The sequence below is a fragment of the Sapajus apella genome, unplaced genomic scaffold (genome assembly GCF_009761245.1).
Source record: "Sapajus apella isolate SASKATOON/1434 unplaced genomic scaffold, GSC_monkey_1.0 scaffold65, whole genome shotgun sequence".
Taxonomy (NCBI): Eukaryota; Metazoa; Chordata; class Mammalia; order Primates; family Cebidae; genus Sapajus; species Sapajus apella.
In genome coordinates this window covers 5,396,404-5,413,932 of record NW_022437005.1, presented here as the reverse complement: position 1 = coordinate 5,413,932, position 17,529 = coordinate 5,396,404, and the positions used below count along the sequence as shown (strand labels likewise).

At 44.2% G+C, this 17,529-nt stretch overlaps 1 protein-coding gene, 1 long non-coding RNA gene and 1 pseudogene across 3 annotated transcripts in view; 2 read left to right on the top strand and 1 right to left on the bottom strand.

Annotated features, from left to right (window-relative positions):
* The window catches only part of LOC116530190, a 5,507-nt pseudogene extending 4,003 nt beyond the window's left edge, over positions 1–1,504 (top strand).
* Positions 1–17,529, bottom strand: part of DTD1 (D-aminoacyl-tRNA deacylase 1) — a 159,854-nt gene that overhangs the window by 112,073 nt on the left and 30,252 nt on the right. For both annotated transcript variants that reach the window (XM_032248101.1, XM_032248103.1), the window contains exon 4: positions 11,739–11,845. In XM_032248101.1, the coding sequence (XP_032103992.1) occupies positions 11,739–11,845 (107 nt within the window). The remainder of the gene's footprint in view (positions 1–11,738; positions 11,846–17,529) is intronic.
* Positions 8,820–17,529, top strand: part of LOC116530125 — an 11,119-nt gene continuing 2,409 nt past the window's right edge. Inside the window, exons 1-2 of the long non-coding RNA XR_004259843.1 lie at positions 8,820–8,907; positions 10,718–10,719. This is a non-coding gene — a long non-coding RNA (uncharacterized LOC116530125). The remainder of the gene's footprint in view (positions 8,908–10,717; positions 10,720–17,529) is intronic.

The following is a 17,529-nucleotide window of genomic DNA, read 5'->3' as shown; positions in this document are numbered from 1 at the left end:
CCGAGGCGGGTGGATCACGAGGTCAAGAGATCGAGACCATCCTGGTCAACATGGTGAAACCCCATCTCTACTAAAAATACAAAACATTAGCTGGGCATGGTGGTGCGTGCCTGTAATCCCAGCTACTCAGGAGGCTGAGGCAGGAGAATTGCCTGAACCCAGGAGGTGGAGGTTGCGGTGAGCCGAGATCACGCCGTTGCACTCCAGCCTGGGTAACATGAGTGAAACTCCGTCTCAAAAAAAAATAAATAAATAATAATAACATTTCTAAATTGTTACTTTCCAGTTAATACACTGCTTGCTTGCTTGGAATTTTTTTTAATAGTAATTATAATAATAAGAGACTCTTCCCAAGAGAAAATGAAGGGGACAAAGGGACAACATGAAGCTTAAAAAAAAAAAAAATCCTCAGAGTATAAGATCTGGTCTGGATTTCAAAACGAAATTTTATAGAACATGTCCTTATCCCCTGAAGGTTTCATGACCCACCAATGACATGAATGGTTAATAATAGCCTCTGCCCTCCCTCTGCAGTCAAACAGCAATGCAATTCCTGAACAGAGCCACTGCCTGGGGGATATTATGTGAGTATCGTGTTCCTGACTTAGCAGGAGAAACGGAAAATGGAAACAAGGCCACAAACTTAGATCTTTCCATTACACAGAAATTGAGGCTTCCGGGCTTCACTTTCATGATTAAAAATAGAAAAAGAAATTGACTTCACATTTTATGGAAAATAGTCAAAGGAATATATTTAATGTGAAGAATATTCATAGACATGCTATTCTTTTGTGTCTCATATTGACAAAAATAACTGCAATGGTGCAGCTAGTGAGGTATAAAGTGGCTGCCGCAAGACTCTTGACCAGCCAGCTGCAAGAGGCACGCTGCAGCCCACAGCAGGACAGCCTCCTCCAGTCCTGACTTCAGCTCTGCCTCTGGAGCAGCTGCCTTCCTTCTGACAATGACTTTCCATAATTTCCAAGATCAATGAACACCAGGAAATATATTTTCCCAAAAATAAAACTTTCTTTTTCTGACAAGCTCCTATGACTGACATTTAGAAATTTCCCTGAAAATATTAGCTACAATAGTATACATAAATCAAATTCAATATACATGTTTCTTAGGCTTTTTACAGTGTCTTTTTATAATTAATGTTTTTGTATTTGGGTAAAAAACTGGGCAACAGTGAAACATCTGGCTTCATGTTGACCTGGAGAAAGGAGCCTGCTTCCCTGAACTTGCTTGCTTTTTTTTTAAAAAAAAGAAACCATCAAACAAGTTCTGGCTTTTGTGTGCAGACAGTGCCCAAGGATCCCTAGGAACCAGGGGTGAGTATCCCACTCCTTGATGTCCGATGTCTGATGTCATCATAGAAACTCGTGCCACGGAATCCCTCCATCATGCCGGCCTTAGAGGCAAGAATGGGGTCATTCTTGCAGTGAACCGTGGGAGGCTGGACTTTACAGTATTACCCCCTAATGCTCAAGCCACAGTATGAAAGAACCACATGAGTCACTTACAGAAATGCTCCACTGTGGAAGGCAGAACACGAGAGCGGTTGAGGGCCTCCAAAGTGTATCTAGAATCTTTCCACAGCTCCTAAATGTCCTCTCTGCCACCCTGTCGCAGGCCACACATCCCTCTGTCCTGAGCCTACACTAAACCCAGTCTCATCCATCTCTGCAAACACATGTCAGCGCTCTCAACATTCTAGTAAGTCTTTGGCTTACTAAAAATAAAAGCCAAATTCCTTACCTTGGCCCATGAGGCCTTCTTCCATCAAGCCCAGGTCAAAGCTCTGGCCTCAGGTCTTGCCCCTCTCCCTGTCACCCTCCAAGCTCCAGCCACACTGGCTTTTCTTCCACCAGTCACCCTAGAGCTCTGCATCTGCTGACCCGTCTGTCTGGCACATGCGTCCTTCAGTCTTCACTGGCTCCCTCTTATCTCAGCATCCTTCCCTAGTGCTTGTGCCTAAGGAGACCTCTACCCAACAGCATTCCCTACACCTAACCCTGTTTGATTTCTTTATATCATCAGAATTTAAATTATACTTGTTTTTGTTTGTTTCCCTACTAGAATGGAAGCTTCATGAAGGTACAAGGTTGGTTCAGTGCTGGACCTACATGCAGGGTCAGCACAGAGCAAGCATCCAATAATAATTTGCTGGATGAATGTATAAGATGAGTAGGTAGAGGACAGGTGAGTGGATAGATGAATGGATGGATGGATGGATGGATGGACAGATGGTTGGATGGATGGATGGATGGATAGATGGGTAGGCAGATGGATTGACATAGGGGTGGATGGACAAGTGGATAAATGAACAAGCAAACTAACAAACAAATGAGCAAGAGCTTTTATTCAAGGGCATTACCACTATGAAATCCTTGCCACACCATGTGGTGGGGAGTCAAAGGCAGGAAGGAAAACCTCGCCTGGATGGGCACTGAGGTAAGCATCATGAGTGAAGAGTTACCTATCTGAAATGGACCTTAAAAGATGGGGATGATGTCCGCAGGTAGAGACAGGGAAGGAGTTCATTTCAGGTGGATGAGCAGAGACACACAAAAAATGTGATTCTTATTCATGAAACAGTAAATAATCTCCAGGAAACTAGTCTACAATTCACTGTGAAAAACTTTTACCATGAACTGAATAGGTAATAATACACCATAAAATATGAGCCCTTAACAATTTCCCATGCGTGTTTAAACGTAAATGATCAGCCAACTGCCCATCGAAGCTTCCACATTCATGCATTTCATTAAATCATAATTTCCATGCAGAGGCTAAAATGTCGATCATCCTGGGTTTTTATTCTAGTTCCATTAACACTTCGACAGATGAGTAAGGCATTCCATGTCTGGCACTCAGAAAGCCAAGAAAACTATAAATTACTTTTGAACTGCAAGTCTTAAAGAGGCAACACCGCTGCAATCTTGCCCAGCCATTGAGCAATCCACATGTTGGGCTACTCTCTCTTAGGAAAAAAGTTATTCCCCCGCCACATGCCTCAGTGTCACCCAGTAGAGCGGCCAATCATCAATCACTAACGTATTGAGCTGTTGTTGCTGCATCGGCTTTTCCTTCACACATCTGTAATTGTGTTGAGAAGGCACCACGCTGTGGGAACATTTTCATCACTGCCTGTGTGGCGGGGGGAGGGGGTGTTGGGTGACTGAGGGCTTGTTGATGAATAAGAACAGTCTCACATATGACCTCAATAATCAAGCCTAGCCATCTTGCTTCCTGGCAGCTGCAGTAGCATAGGTTGTAAAGTATTTTTAGACAGTTGGGAGTAGGGAAGGGAGGGCAGGGTGGTCCAGAAGAAACCAGTGCCTGGAGCAGATGATCATGGCAAGGCCTGATTCTCTCTGTTCCAGTAGTTCTCAAATATCAGTGTGCTTCGGAGCACACAAAGACCTGGTTAGAAACATAAAAGGGCTACTCTTCTGCCCTCCACAACCAAACACACCAGGAACTCTGGTTCAAAAAACCTGGGTGGGCCCAGGACTCTGAATTTTAGTAAGCACCCTGGGTGGCTTGATGCCAGTGGTCCTCATTCTGCCATTTGTATACCACAAGGCCCTGAGCTACTTTGGTAGAGAAAGAATATATAATCTCTGCACACAACAGCCCCCAGTTCACCAGCATCTTCACTTCTTGGTACCTCCGGAGAATATGATAAAACCCCTGGGCCCCTTTCTCCCAGCAAAAGGCACATACATACACACACACAAAACTTGTGGGATAAGCTCAGACCAGTCTGTGAACCCCTAAGAGTCTACTTGATTCAGTTCATACCTGGCCCATCCTAACCTTCTCTGAGACTAAGATTTAAAAAGGTAACTACCTCATCAGTCATTACAGACTATACCTATACTGTAGCATGTTGGCAAATATCTCTGTGTAGATGAATGTTTTATCTACCTTTAAAAAAAATTATAGCAAGAGCTGCATTTTTTTAGATTTCTATCACTTCCAGATCATTCTTCTCTCTCCATTACTAATGCAAATGTTTGGGCAAGGTTTTCTACAAAACACCACTGACTAGAAGAATATTTTTCTAAGACTGAATTCCCAATTAAAATATTGAGTGTGTATAACTAAATTATTGCTATGTACAATGTTTAGTAAAATAAATCCATAGAAGGAAAAACTCTACCTCTCTCCCTTGAGAATAAAAAGGATGCTGTTAATCTTTGGTAGGTCAAGTCAGTAAGGTAAAGAATTTGTTTTTTTAACACACACACACAAATGAGATTATAAGATTAAAATAACTAGGAATCTGCCCAAAACACATATACAGGAACAAACAAATAAAGCCCTTAAGCTTTAAAGGCACTGCTCCATTAGTGTCCTGAGAGATTGTTTTAAAGCAAAACAGATGTTTTGTTCTGGTTGGAGATTAGAAATGTCTTACGTGTCAATGGTGGAAGAGAAACAGATCTAGTTTTTAATTTACCAGCCATACTCCAATAGCAGACAAAAAACTCTTTCCAATTTTTGCAATTTCCTTAACCTGTGCTATGGATTTAAGATGGTAAGGTGAAAGTTAATTGATTAATCAACTCATCAGTGAGTCCCCAACAGAGAGACAGTCATGCCAGCCTCATAAAGTCTTCTCTTTAAGTCCACATGAGCTGACTTAGGACAACCATCTATTTGGAAACAAATTAAAATGATAAAAGTGATCCCTTGCAGCTCTCCACTAGGAAGAAAAACATCTACTAAGCTTCCACCCTTCCATACCAAATACTCATGTAATAGGCAGGCATTCCCGCAGGCACTGACAAGGACTCAGGATAAATTCTGACCAGGCGTGAGGCCAGAAGCCCACCCACCTGTACACCCAACTCACTCCCCAGATGGTTGAGCTGATCTCATAATTCATAGAAAGCAGGTGTTCAGACAGAAAGGATCAAAAAACCAGGTGTGATTCCATGTGTGGTAAGAAGTCTGGCCAGATGGCAGCCTAGCCCTGATAAGAGGCCTTCCACGCAGCGGCCTAGGTCCCAGAAGTCAGTGTCACTGACAAAGCCTGCACAACAGCAACAACAACTCTGTAATGAGGAAGTTTTGCTGAGTTGCCACTTCCGTTTTGGTGACACTTCAGCATAAACAAAGCTGGACTCTCGGTCAACATTTGTTCAATAACTTAATATGACAAAATGAACTAATATGACTGGAGTAATTGACAGGATCTGGCTACCATCTTGGCAACCCAACTTTAAAACATACTCCTGCAGCAAGTTAACACCTCGAGCTTGGTTCAGGCCATGTGAACACTGAAGCTGAAACCAACCGCAATTAGGGAGGTAGAATCTAGAATTCAAGCCTAAAAACAGAGTTAAATGGAGTACATTTAAATAACTGTTCTTCCATGAAGAGAGGCAAAGTTATTAGCAACAACATAATTCTTCCTCATATTCAGAATACTTCTCATTTGATTGGTCCCCCAAACTGAAGTATGTAACAAATGAGAGTCCCCCTCTGTCTACCTATGATGGGGCCGCCTGGTAGAAGCAAGCCACCTGTGTGCTCCTGTGTCCTTCATTTCACCTCTGGATTCCACAGCAGGTAATGAAAAGGCTGCCCCTGTCACTGGAAGTATAAATAAACGAAACTTAGTGGAATTATTTTCCCCCACACCCTCTTACCCTACATATTTCTTTCAGATCCTACAGAAGCCATGAATGTCACAATCTTAACATTCCAAGGTCTAGGCACAGGGGTGAATGCTTGCTGATAACAAAATTATACAGAGAAAATTATGGACAAGAAATGGTGATACTCAGAGGAGCATAAAATTAATGGCTCTGTAAAATTAAAGGCACCATGTTTCGCTAGCCAACTCATCCCAGTGATTTGTCAATAAACACGTCAGTTAATTCAAATATGTATATTTGAAAGTTCATTTTTTTTAGCTCCTTTAAGCATTTCCATTTAATAATATCTTCAGTGGCACTAAATAAATGAGAATGTAAATAATTAATGGCAATGCTATGACCTAGGTGGGCCCTAGTCCCCACGTAAGAGTCCTTCAATTACCAGATGTTCCCCCTTACCAGGTAAAACTCCTTCTGCTCCCCCATCCATGTGAGGCTCAGAAAAACAAGCCCTACTCAGGGGAAGGGCACTTAAGATTAAAACAAGAAAATATAAACTTCTACCATAGAAATGTCAGGCCAGGGTATTAAAATCTCCCAATATCTAGCCACCAACGTAAGAGCTCATGCACCAGCAATTGTACACTAGGCAATAATAATCAGGATGTGCCTACCAGAATCGTGTTCTCCTGTAAAAAAAAAAATGCAACAGAAAAACAGCTGTCAGTTTGTTCTGCTGCTGCTTCCATGTCCTGTTCCCTTTGGAAATATGTCCTTTGGAGCAAGAATGTAATGCTGTCCTTCCAACTAACTTCTCACTGCCAGGACAGAGTATGAAACCCACACAACAGCCTATAATGTGATGGGTGTGCTGTACAGAAAACATGCAGATGCTGCAGCAGCCAGTTCTGCAAACAAGCAGCAGTCCAGTTAAGTAAGGCAAACTGCTGGTTACCTTTACCAGCCCAGTCTTCACCAGCAGTAACTGCATCACATAAGTAGAACTCTGAGACTCTTGAAAATAAGAATCTACCCCTATTTGAAGTAGAAATTTGAAAACAGCAATTGGGAATCCCTTCTACTTTCCAAATCCTTAAAAGTCAGCTAAAACCTCCAGTCCCCGGGAGGCCCACCCGGCTGAGCAGCAACAGCAGTGGCAATGGTCTTTTCTGAACTTGGGACATTCACAGACACCACAGCCCACCAGCTGTGAGCACCACTGCTAAACAAACACCACCCCTCCCACCCACACACACCTCCTGGGACAGGGCAGTGAATGACACTCAGGGAGCTTGAGTTTTACAAGTGGTGTGGACCATGATAGCAGATGGTGTGAAGTCTGTAAAATAAACCATCACACCAACAGGGCGGTGTAGCTGATGGGGCTTCCTAGGAACTACAGGGGTCAGAGAATCTTAGAGAAGGAGGAGACCCTGGAATTGAGACAAGAGCTCCGAGGTAAGAAAGAGCTTGACTTTCTTCTCAGCAAGGCAGAGGAGGCGGCAGCAGATGCAGTAGGTGAAGCATAGGGATAGAGGGAAAGACAGCCACAGAGCAAGAGAGGGACACGGACACCTGGTCACTCAGGCCCTGGGAAATGACAGCAAGGAGTGCAAGGCTCCGGCAAAATGCACTTGGAAGGCATTGAAGAGTTCTAAGGAGGAGCATGAACTGCATGGTCTTGTGACCTTTCCTAAGTTGTCTTATGCTGTCCACCCCTTTCACTGTCATTAACCCTTCAGGTTTATGTTGCCCAAAATCGATCTCCAGCTGCACAGGTTGGGCAGCAGCAGTTCCTTCTCTTCCTCACAGTGCCCGGCACACCATCATATACCAAAATGACACTTGATGCTTACCTAACACACGAATGCACACACAGACACACCCACATGCACATACACATGGGCACACACATACACAAACACACACGTATACACACACATACACATATGCACACATACATATGCACACATATACACACATACATCCATATACACACACACATACATTGTTCATTTGCTCAAAGAACTTATTTATATTTTAAAAGAACCTGCTAAAACAATCATTTTTCTATAATGTTGAAATCTGCCAAAAGAACCATTTTTCTGTAATGTAGCAGTTTTCATTACTGACTGGAATATAACAGAAAAATAAAACACAGAATTAAAAGCTTAATTGATAGAAACACATGTTTATCTATCAGTAAAAAGAATTTGGCTGTGCTCTTCCTGTCAACACAAAAGCAAGCAAATTAGCTATTTGATCCAAGAGGAAGGAAGCTCCTTCTAATTGAGAAGAAAAGGCGGAGAGAGGCCCCAGGCACTGGCCAGCACCAACCTAACGCGGGCCCCTTCCGCGCCTATCCGCCGCCACCTACTGGACAGCTGAGGGCAGAGCGCAATGCAACGTGCAGGGTCTGAGGCTTCTGGGGGTCAGGCAACTAGTCCACATAAATGAAATTGATGCAAGACAATTCGTGTATTTGAAGAGAAAACTCCTAAAGGATTCAGAAATAAAAGTCTTTTTTATCCTTATAAGTTAACATGGCTCATTAGAAGTTTAAAAAAATGCCTACTTGAGGATTTTTTGATTTAGGGAGGGGAGTTTATGGAACAAGATGTACAACATGATGCTTTGATCTACACACACAGTGAAGTGATTACTACAGTCAAGTAAATTACAGTCTAGCATCTCACACAGTTACCGTCCTTTATTCTGTGCGTGCTGAGAATTCCTAAATTTACTCCCTTAGCACATTCCCAGTGCACAATATGATACTACTGACTGCAGTCGTCGTGGTGTACATTAGGTCTCGAGGCTTACTCATGTGAAATAACTGCATCTTTATACCCTTTGGCCTAAAAAAGAAGGGGTACTGGTTGAAAGAAAGCTGAAGATTCTAAAGGCAAAATGTATTATTCTACCATTTCCAGAAAAATATTTAGAATGAAAAAAAGACTAAAATTTTTCTCCAGATAGAGTTAAAGCAGAATAATAAATCAAAACTATGGAACAAAGATCAAACAAAACCAGAGGGGGTAGCCAGAGGCAAGAGGAATACCCAGAGAGAATGGCATTCCGGAAAACGAGACTCCAGCCACTTCCAGGGGCAAGTGTGCAGCAGTGGCAAGAAAGGGGTTCTGAAAAATGGGCACGAAATAAAGCAATGTGAGGTCACTGGTACCCTCAGCAAGAGCCTTTACAGACCCAAGGACGCTGAGGCAGAGCAGAAGGGAGGAAATGGAGGCATTTCTCAACTGGAGACATTTGGGCATATTTAAAAGCCAATGGGGTAAGATGGATGACTGTGAGAGGCAGACTGACCCGACAAGAATACAGAGGGCTTCTGTGAAGCTGCTGAGGAGGTAGGAGGGGACAGCTCCAAAGCCCAAGCTGGTCTAGCCCCACAGCCAAGCAACCCATCAGTCAGACAGGGCACCATCTTCAGAGGGGCCCCACCTTTGGTTTTATGCCCTGTTGTCACCATCTTGAAATTCTTAGTAATTTTTGAACAAGGGGCCCCACATTTTCATTTTACACTGGGCCTCTCAAATTATGTAGGTGGTCTTGGCCCAGGTGAGAGGCTGGCCTGAGCCCAGGAAACGGCAGCTCTGCTACCACGGTGGTAGGAGGGGGATGGAGAAGCAGGGTCAATGCCATCTGCTAGCTTATTTTCCTGCAAAGCCAAAAGAAAGCTGTCTGCTGTGAATGAGCCAGGGACAGACAAGGGGAGAGAGGTTAGAACTTCATCTAACATGGAGACATCTGGTAGACTTCACCTTAACCAAGTGATAAGGCTGGTATGACCAGTAATAAGACAAATTAATACCACATACCTCCTGGTAGGATGCACCACGAAGGGCACAAGATCACTTTTGTGCTATTTCCTATTCCTATCAACATACACTACCTCAATATAATCATAGAAAACCCAATGTGAGAAAATTCTACAAAATAGTAGATTAGTGCTCTTGAAAAGTGTGAATGTCATAAAAGATAAGGCTGAGGAACAGTCACAGATTGTAGAAGACTAAGCAGAAGTGACAATTAAATGCAGTGTGGAATCCTGCATTATCCTGGAGCAGAAGAAGGACATTTAAGAAACCTAGTGAACTTCAAATAAGGTTTGCAATGTAGTTAATGTAATAGTACTGTATCAACATTAATTTCAAAGTCTTGATCATCGTGTTATGGTCATGTAAGACATTGAAATTGGAGGCAGCTGGATAAAAAAGTATATGGAAACTCTTTTATTCAACTTTTCTGTAAGTCTCAAATTATTTCAAAATAAAATGCTTACATTTTCAGGTGGACTTTTCATTTGTGATTTTTTTTTTTTTTTTTTTTTTTGAGACGGAGTTTCGCTCTTGTTACCCAGGCTGGAGTGCAATGGCACGATCTCAGCTCACCGCAACCTCCGCCTCCTGGGTTCAGGCAATTCTCCTGCCTCAGCCTCCTGAGTAGCTGGGATTACAGGCACGCGCCACCATGCCCAGCTAATTTTTTGTAATTTTTTTAGTAGAGACGGGGTTTCACCGTGTTGACCAGGATGGTCTCGATCTCTTGACCTCATGATCCACCCGCCTCGGCCTCCCAAAGTGCTGGGATTACAGGCGTGAGCCACCGCACCCCACCATTTGTGATTTTTTTTAATGTCATTAGTAATTCCAGGACCCTCAGTTACTACCGCTGAAGTCTAGCCTACTGCATCAGACATGTTCCTCAATACAAAGAGCGTCAGAAACTGCTATGGTTGGATTTGTGTCTCCACCCAAATCTAATGTCGAATTGGAATCCCCAGCATTGGAGGAGGGGCCTGGTGGTAGGTGACTAGATCATGAGGGTAGACTTCCCCCTTGCTGTTCATGTGACAGTGAGTTCTCATGAGATCTGGTTGTGCAAAAGTGTGTAGTAACTCCCTCTGCTCTCTCTTCCTTCAGCTTTGGCCATGTGAAGATGTGCCTGCTTCCCCTTCACCTTCCACCATGATTCTAAGTTTCCCGAGGCCTCTGCAGCCATCCTTCCTATATAGCCTGCAGAATGATGAGCCAATTAAACCTCTTTTCTTTATAAATCACCCAGTCTCGGATATTTCTTTATAGCAGTACAGGAATGAAATAATACAGAAACAAAAATAAAAGATTACATTCAACTTAAAATATCTGGCTTTGGCCAGGCATGGTGACTCTTGCCTGTGATCTCAGCACTTTGGGAGGCCAAGGCCCTACCTAGTGGATCACTTGAGCCTAGGAGTTCAAGACCAGCCTAGGCAATACAGTGAAACCTCCTCTCTACAAAAATTCAAATTTGGGCCCAGCATGGTGGCAGATCCCTATAGTCCCGGCTACTCAGGAGACTGAAGCAGGAGGATCACTTGAGACTGGGAGGTCCAGGCTCCAGTGAGCCATGATTGCCCCACTGCACTCCAGCCTGGGTGACAGAGCAAGACCCTGTCTTTAAACAGGTTGGTTTTGAAACAACTTGGCTTTGAACAGGTGCCCAGCTTCAAGTTTCTATCGTGCTGCCCCCTTACCACTGCATCATTGCCCATCACAGCCTGCCAGGCCCTACGTGTCTCTATCCAGTGAGTACATTAATTAAGCATTTACAAGTGTGCTAAGCATCTGTGAGACTACATGGGTTCCAAGGACTATTACACATTTCCTTTCTCTACTTTAATTCCTTTTCTTTATGAAAGCTTACAAATTGGCAGCAAACCCAGGTCAGACGTTGCTCTAGAAAAATGGGGATTTACATCTACCCACACCTGAGACCAAACCCACTTCAGGTAACCATTTGGAATGGGTTACCAAGCCAATCTAGGGCCATTGCTCTGTTGCCACCCAGGGGCGGGTGGGCACCATGGTACCTGGATAGGGAAAGAGAAGCCCAGAGGAAGAACGTGGCTCTGCACAGGACATGTCCTTTGGAATTCAAAGGCAGGAGAAGGCACTCACCACAGTGCGCAGGAGTACATTGTAAACACAATTCTTGGGAGGGCAGGTATTAAAATAAATAGGTTACGTGAATGATGTATTTCCTCAGACCGAGGACTGTTCCAGGGACTAAAGAGATGTTACAGGCACCCAACGGACAGAGCCAGGCACCAGATTCCAGGCTTACCTGCTTTGGGTCAGAGGTGGCAGTGCCAGGAGCCGGCGATTCCAGCTCTATGGTCACAGGCCCATCGTTCTGAATGTGCACCTGCATGTAGGCCCCAAACTTGCCATCTGAAAAAGCAATCCAAACAGTTATCAAAGATGGAGACCCCAGATTACTCTATCCAAAAGCACACTGTATTAGTTCATTTTCACGCTGCTAATAAAGACATACCCAAGACTGGGCAACTTACGAAAGAAAGAGGTTTAATGGACTTACATTTCCTCATGGCTGGGAAGGCTTCACAATCATGGCAGAAAGCAAAGAGAAGCAAGTCAGATCTTACATGGATGGCAACAGGCAAAAGGAGAGAGAGCTTGTGCAGGGAAGCTCCTGTTTTCAAAACCATGAGATCTTGTGAGACTTATTCACTAACATGAGAACAGCACAGGAAAGACCCACCTTCATGATTCAATTACCTCCCACCAGGTTCCTCCCACAAAGCATGGGAATTGTGAGAGCTACAATTCAAGGTGAGATTTGGGTGGGGGCACAGCCAAAGCATATCACACACCTAGATCAGCATGATACAAAACCTGGGTCACACTGGAGAAGGAGGTTGACTGGGAGGAGGATCAGCCAGTCAATACAGGAAAAACTTGCCAGCCCTGTAAGGAGGGATGGAAATGCAGGATTAAACAGCACAGATGCTGCCACATGCCCAACAGAATTGGCTAGAAATAAATGGTCTGGTAACACCAAGGATGGGAAAGAATATGGGTTACCAGGACTGTACATTGTGGGAAGGCAAACACAGAGCATTCTGGAAGGCCATGTTTGCACTGTATGCAATAAAGCCCTCCATCTCCCTCCATGGAAGGCGCTGCTCTTGGGCCTGCGGGGACACAGGCAGGTCTCACACCCTGAGGTTCTTCTGCAACCTGGGTGACCACCATGAGTCTCTGTTCCTGCCACCACGACCTCACAAATTCCATCTCTTGAGTCTTTTCTACCAGTGGTCCTTTGTAGGGACTCAGCAAAACGAGCATGCCAACAGACAGCTTTATTTGGCCTACAGACAGTAACACTTGAAAATTGTATTAGAAGCACCCAAGCCATTGGCCATGTTTATAAGCAAGATTAATCTAGATCCTACTGGGTAGCCAAAGGTGCTCAAATAATGACTTTCTTTGACCTCCTATCAGCTTACAGTGGTCATTCAAATCAACAGAGCTTTTGCCTCATCCATGTCAGACTAACCAAAAAAACATCAGCTGGGAAGGAAATCATGTGTTTAATTGCATGCTAAAATTATGGCTACAATTAGTAGAAAATTTCAGTCACTGCACTCCTCAGGGAGGCTGAAGGCAGGCTCAGGAGGACAGGAATTATTTCCAACCTTGAATTTCTATTGCCAGGATATACAGCATATGCTTCTCCTTGTTTATCATTCCAAGTAGCAAGAAATTTATTTTCTTTTCCTGTTTTTCTTCTGTTAAGAATAGAACTATTATGTGAATTTCCATCTGTACAGATGATAAATCCAAAGACATGTTTTAAGAGATCTTAAAATGGTAACATTTTTTCCAGTTCAGATCAAAGGGTAAAGGTCCCAGGAAGAATTATGCTAGCCAGGGAAAATAAACACATTAAATACACATACACACACACACAAGCATATCTATAAAACGACATCTGGGCTCCTATGGCGATATAATCAAGTTGTTCTTAAATATTAAGTCCCAGCATTCCTTCTACCCAGAGCTGCAGGTTAAGCACATGTTAAATACACTCGTGCTGCATGTTTAAAGCAGGCAAGCTCTCAGCTGCAGCCTAACCACCCATGAACTCAACTCCAGCAGAACTTTCTAAGGCCCTGACGGCCACAAACCAGAGTGCCTCACTGCAGATTTCCTATGTAGCTGCAAAAACTGTTGTCCATGCCCCTTTGGACAATGTTTCACTGACTTTCGCCACTGGCCAAGAAGGCTCGCACCACCTCTGTGTGCCCCAGTTTGTTCTGACACAACAGGACAGTTGTCCTGGGATGGTTACAAGGGTGCACACAGGTTAGTACACAGCTCGGCACAGTGAGTGTACAGGAAATTATAGTCATTATTATCATTATTATTATTGTCATGCCTACCACTGCCCATGCTAGTATTTGAGTAAATTGCAGGGATGGGACAGAAAAATATTATGCCAAAAAAAGTATGCTATGAAAGAAAAATGGGGAGAACAAAAGTCATGCACCATTGCCTCTTGGCCTGGCTGGGAGCAAGTCCATATTCTCTGCTCTCCAGAGCTTGCCCTGTGTGGCCATGACTGGATTGGAGCTCAGCCGACCTCTGGGGACCAGTATGGGGCCTGGGCACTAGACACTGACCATTAGGCCAGCCCATCTAAGCACATCCCCTAAAGGCAGTCATGTGCCACCAAGGAGGCATTCTCATCCCCAGGCTTCCTCTTCATTCTACTTTCAATCTGTTCAGAACATGAGCAGGCAGGAGGCTGTTGCTGATAGAAACCCCAACAGTGTGTTACAGGCTGGGACACCAAGAAATAAAGCATATGAGTGGCATTGAGGGGTTCAAAATAAGCCTGGGGCCAGGCTGGAGCCACCACCTGCTAGAGGAGCTTGATCTGGATGTGCAGGATTGTGCCTACAGCCTTTGGGAGTGTGACTCTGGAAGCCGCTAGCATCCATGATGGCTACGTCCTCGAGTACAGAGCTGCTTCTACAGAGACAGGAGTTCTTTGGCATCCTCAGTGCCCCAGAGGCTGGGCCAGTGCCAGTGAACCACCACTGGGACAACACAGCAGCAGACACCTGGCTCAAGGGTACCTGGAAAGCTGAGGCAAGGGCTCTGGGGGCGTTGGCACAGACCGGTAGCTCTGGGAATGATATGTCTTAAGTGACTTGGTGATGAAAAGATCTGTTTTGTCAGCAAATGGGCACATTACAGGCCCTTTGGACCCTGGCAGTTGATTTTCTCACAGTTGGAGGGTTTGGCCTAGGTCTGACTCCAAGCCACATTCAAGGTCATGAAGGGAACTGGAAAGGCAGACCTGGGCTATTGTGGCTTCTTCCCAAGCTTTGGGCTCCCCTTATCAGGGTTCTCTGCTTGGGTCTGCAACTGCCCAGAGGTAATGTCTACCTCTGAGGGGGGTATTCATTTATTGGAAGCAACTGTCTCAAGCCTGGAACTTTGTAGCAGAAGTACTGGGGGATCCAATACCTAATTACGGAAAAGTGCGGGTACCTTTCACTAACAGGGCCACCATCAATTCCAAACTAAAGAGTGTCAAAGCCATGAGAAGAAACAAACATTAAAATGGTAAATGCCTAGGACCAAAATTAACCTTTACCTAAGAAGTTAAATTCCCAACTATGCCTACATCCTGAGGTCATGAATTCAAGACAATCAAGGTAGCCTTCTTGCATAATAGGAGATCCAAAGCAAGGAGTTGTTCCCTGATTATCAAACTTTGCTCGGACATTTCTGGGCTCTGCTGTGGTCCTTGATATTACTCTGCCTGGGATAACTCTGTAGGGATGAAGGCTGTCTATTTGTCTAACTGAGGCTCCAGGAAGGCTGTGTGGGGATGAAGCAGTGTTTGAGGCCCCCAAAGGACTTACAAGGACACCTGTATGACACATCTCAGACACAGCGAGGACAAGGCTGCTGCGTGAACCCAGACTGGATCATGCATGGACACCTGTCCCCAAAAAACAGTAGGGGAGGTGGCTTCTGAGCTCATGAGGTCATGGGATATGATTTCATATCTTCCTTTGGTCTTCGAAGCTTTTGAATTTGATTACAGAATTAATCTTGGCCTGTAATTTCTCCCTGGGACTCGAGGGTCTGCATTCACATCCAGTACATTTCCATGTTGCTGGCATTTCATTATGAGTTTCTTATGTATTTGCAGTATATTGTCACCCAACCTCACTGCAGGAGCTCTGATGTGCTGGGCTGGGCATTACGGCTGGACATGGCTTGGGAAACAGCCCAGGGAATATGTCTTCACCTTAGAAGCAGAGTGGCCTTTGAAGGGCTTCACAGCAGGGTTCTGACCCAGGTCAGAGCCTCCAAGGACAAAAGACCCAGAAGGAGCAGCCTAACAGAGGCTCCAAGGTAGACCGATCTGAGTTGGTGGGGCTCCAGTCCCTGACAGGGCACCCCTATCGCCAGAGTGAGGATCTGCTCAGAACCAACCTCCAGCAGCTCCTGTCACCCTCACAACGAGAGCCACAGAGCCACAGTCCCTGGAGTGACGTGCCCTCTCTCTATTGTGCATGCTCTTTTTCTGTCTCTATACACACACACATACATACACACACACACACACACACACACACACACACACACACACAGTTCTTCTTGTAATTGTTGAGAAGTAAGGCAAAGTGATCCCTGTAAGTTTTCCTAAATTAAAAGTATGTTATTATAGTACCATAGGATAAACATAGGATATAGTACTACATAGGATAAACCTCTATAGGGGAAGTGGCTCACTCAGGCTGCTGTGTTGGGTGTAGCCTGAAAGGAGACCCAGCTGGAGGCAGGAGGCCCATTAAGAGGCTGTCACAATGATTTAGATGAGAGACGCAGACAGCCTGGGCCAGGGTGGGTGCAGAAGTGGCATTCTGTTCTCAGCATCTGTGTGCATGTCCCAGGTGAGGCTAACAGGATTTGCTGATGGACCAGATGTGAGGAGGAGGAGCCATTCCAGACTCTGAAGTTTCAGCCTGTAAGTGCATTTATTAAAAAATAAGACTAAAACCAAATGAAATAAGGAACCAGGAAAAGAAACCAAATAAATCACACTCTCATTAAAGTGAAGATGGGCCAGGCGCGGTGGCTCAAGCCTGTAATCCCAGCACTTTGGGAGGCCGAGGCAGGTGGATCACGAGGTCAAGAGATCGAGACCATCCTGGTCAACATGGTGAAACCCCGTCTCTACTAAAACTACAAAAAATTAGCTGGGCATGGTGGCGCGTGCCTGTAGTCCCAGCTACTCAGGAGGCTGAGACAGGAGAATTGCCTGAACCCAGGAGGCGGAGGTTGCAGTGAGCCGAGATCGTGCCATTGCACTCCAGCCTGGGTAACAAGAGTGAAACTCCATCTCAAAAAAAATAAAAAAATAAATAAATAAAATAAAGTGAAGATGAAGTGAAAAGAGTGACGATTAAAGCAAAACGATGAAATAACAAAAAAGCTAAAAACACTGATTGAGAAAAAAGGGGGGAAATACAACCAAACCACATGAGAAAATGAATGTGACTCTAGATATAAAGATCTTTCAAAATCATTTTAAACATCTATAAAATTGTCTTCCAATAAATTGGAAAATCCCGCTATGAAGGAGCTGACAGGTAAAATTCACTACCCAGAGGAACTTGAGGGCTGTTGGGAAACTCACCAGAGCAACAGCCAAGGAAGCTGGCCCAAAGAGATCACTAAGTTCTATTAAACAGCAACACCTATGTGATTTAAATCAGTCCAGAGCATGGGAAAAGATTTTAAGTTTTCTAGTCTATTCTGCAAGGCCAGTACCACCCTTACTCTAAAATTTTAAAACAGAGAAGAATATTCTTTAAAAGCATAGACAAATTTCTCTTTTGAATACAGATGCAAAAGTTCTATACTAACACTTGGGAAATTTCTTGGAGGCCTATATTAGAAGAGCACTATGCAGTCGCCAGGGAAGAGTTAATCAGCATGGCTCATGATTAGGAAATGTATTTGCCAGGTTAATACTTAGCAAAAAAAAAAAAAAAAAAAAAAAAAAAAAAAAAAAAGGAAAAAAA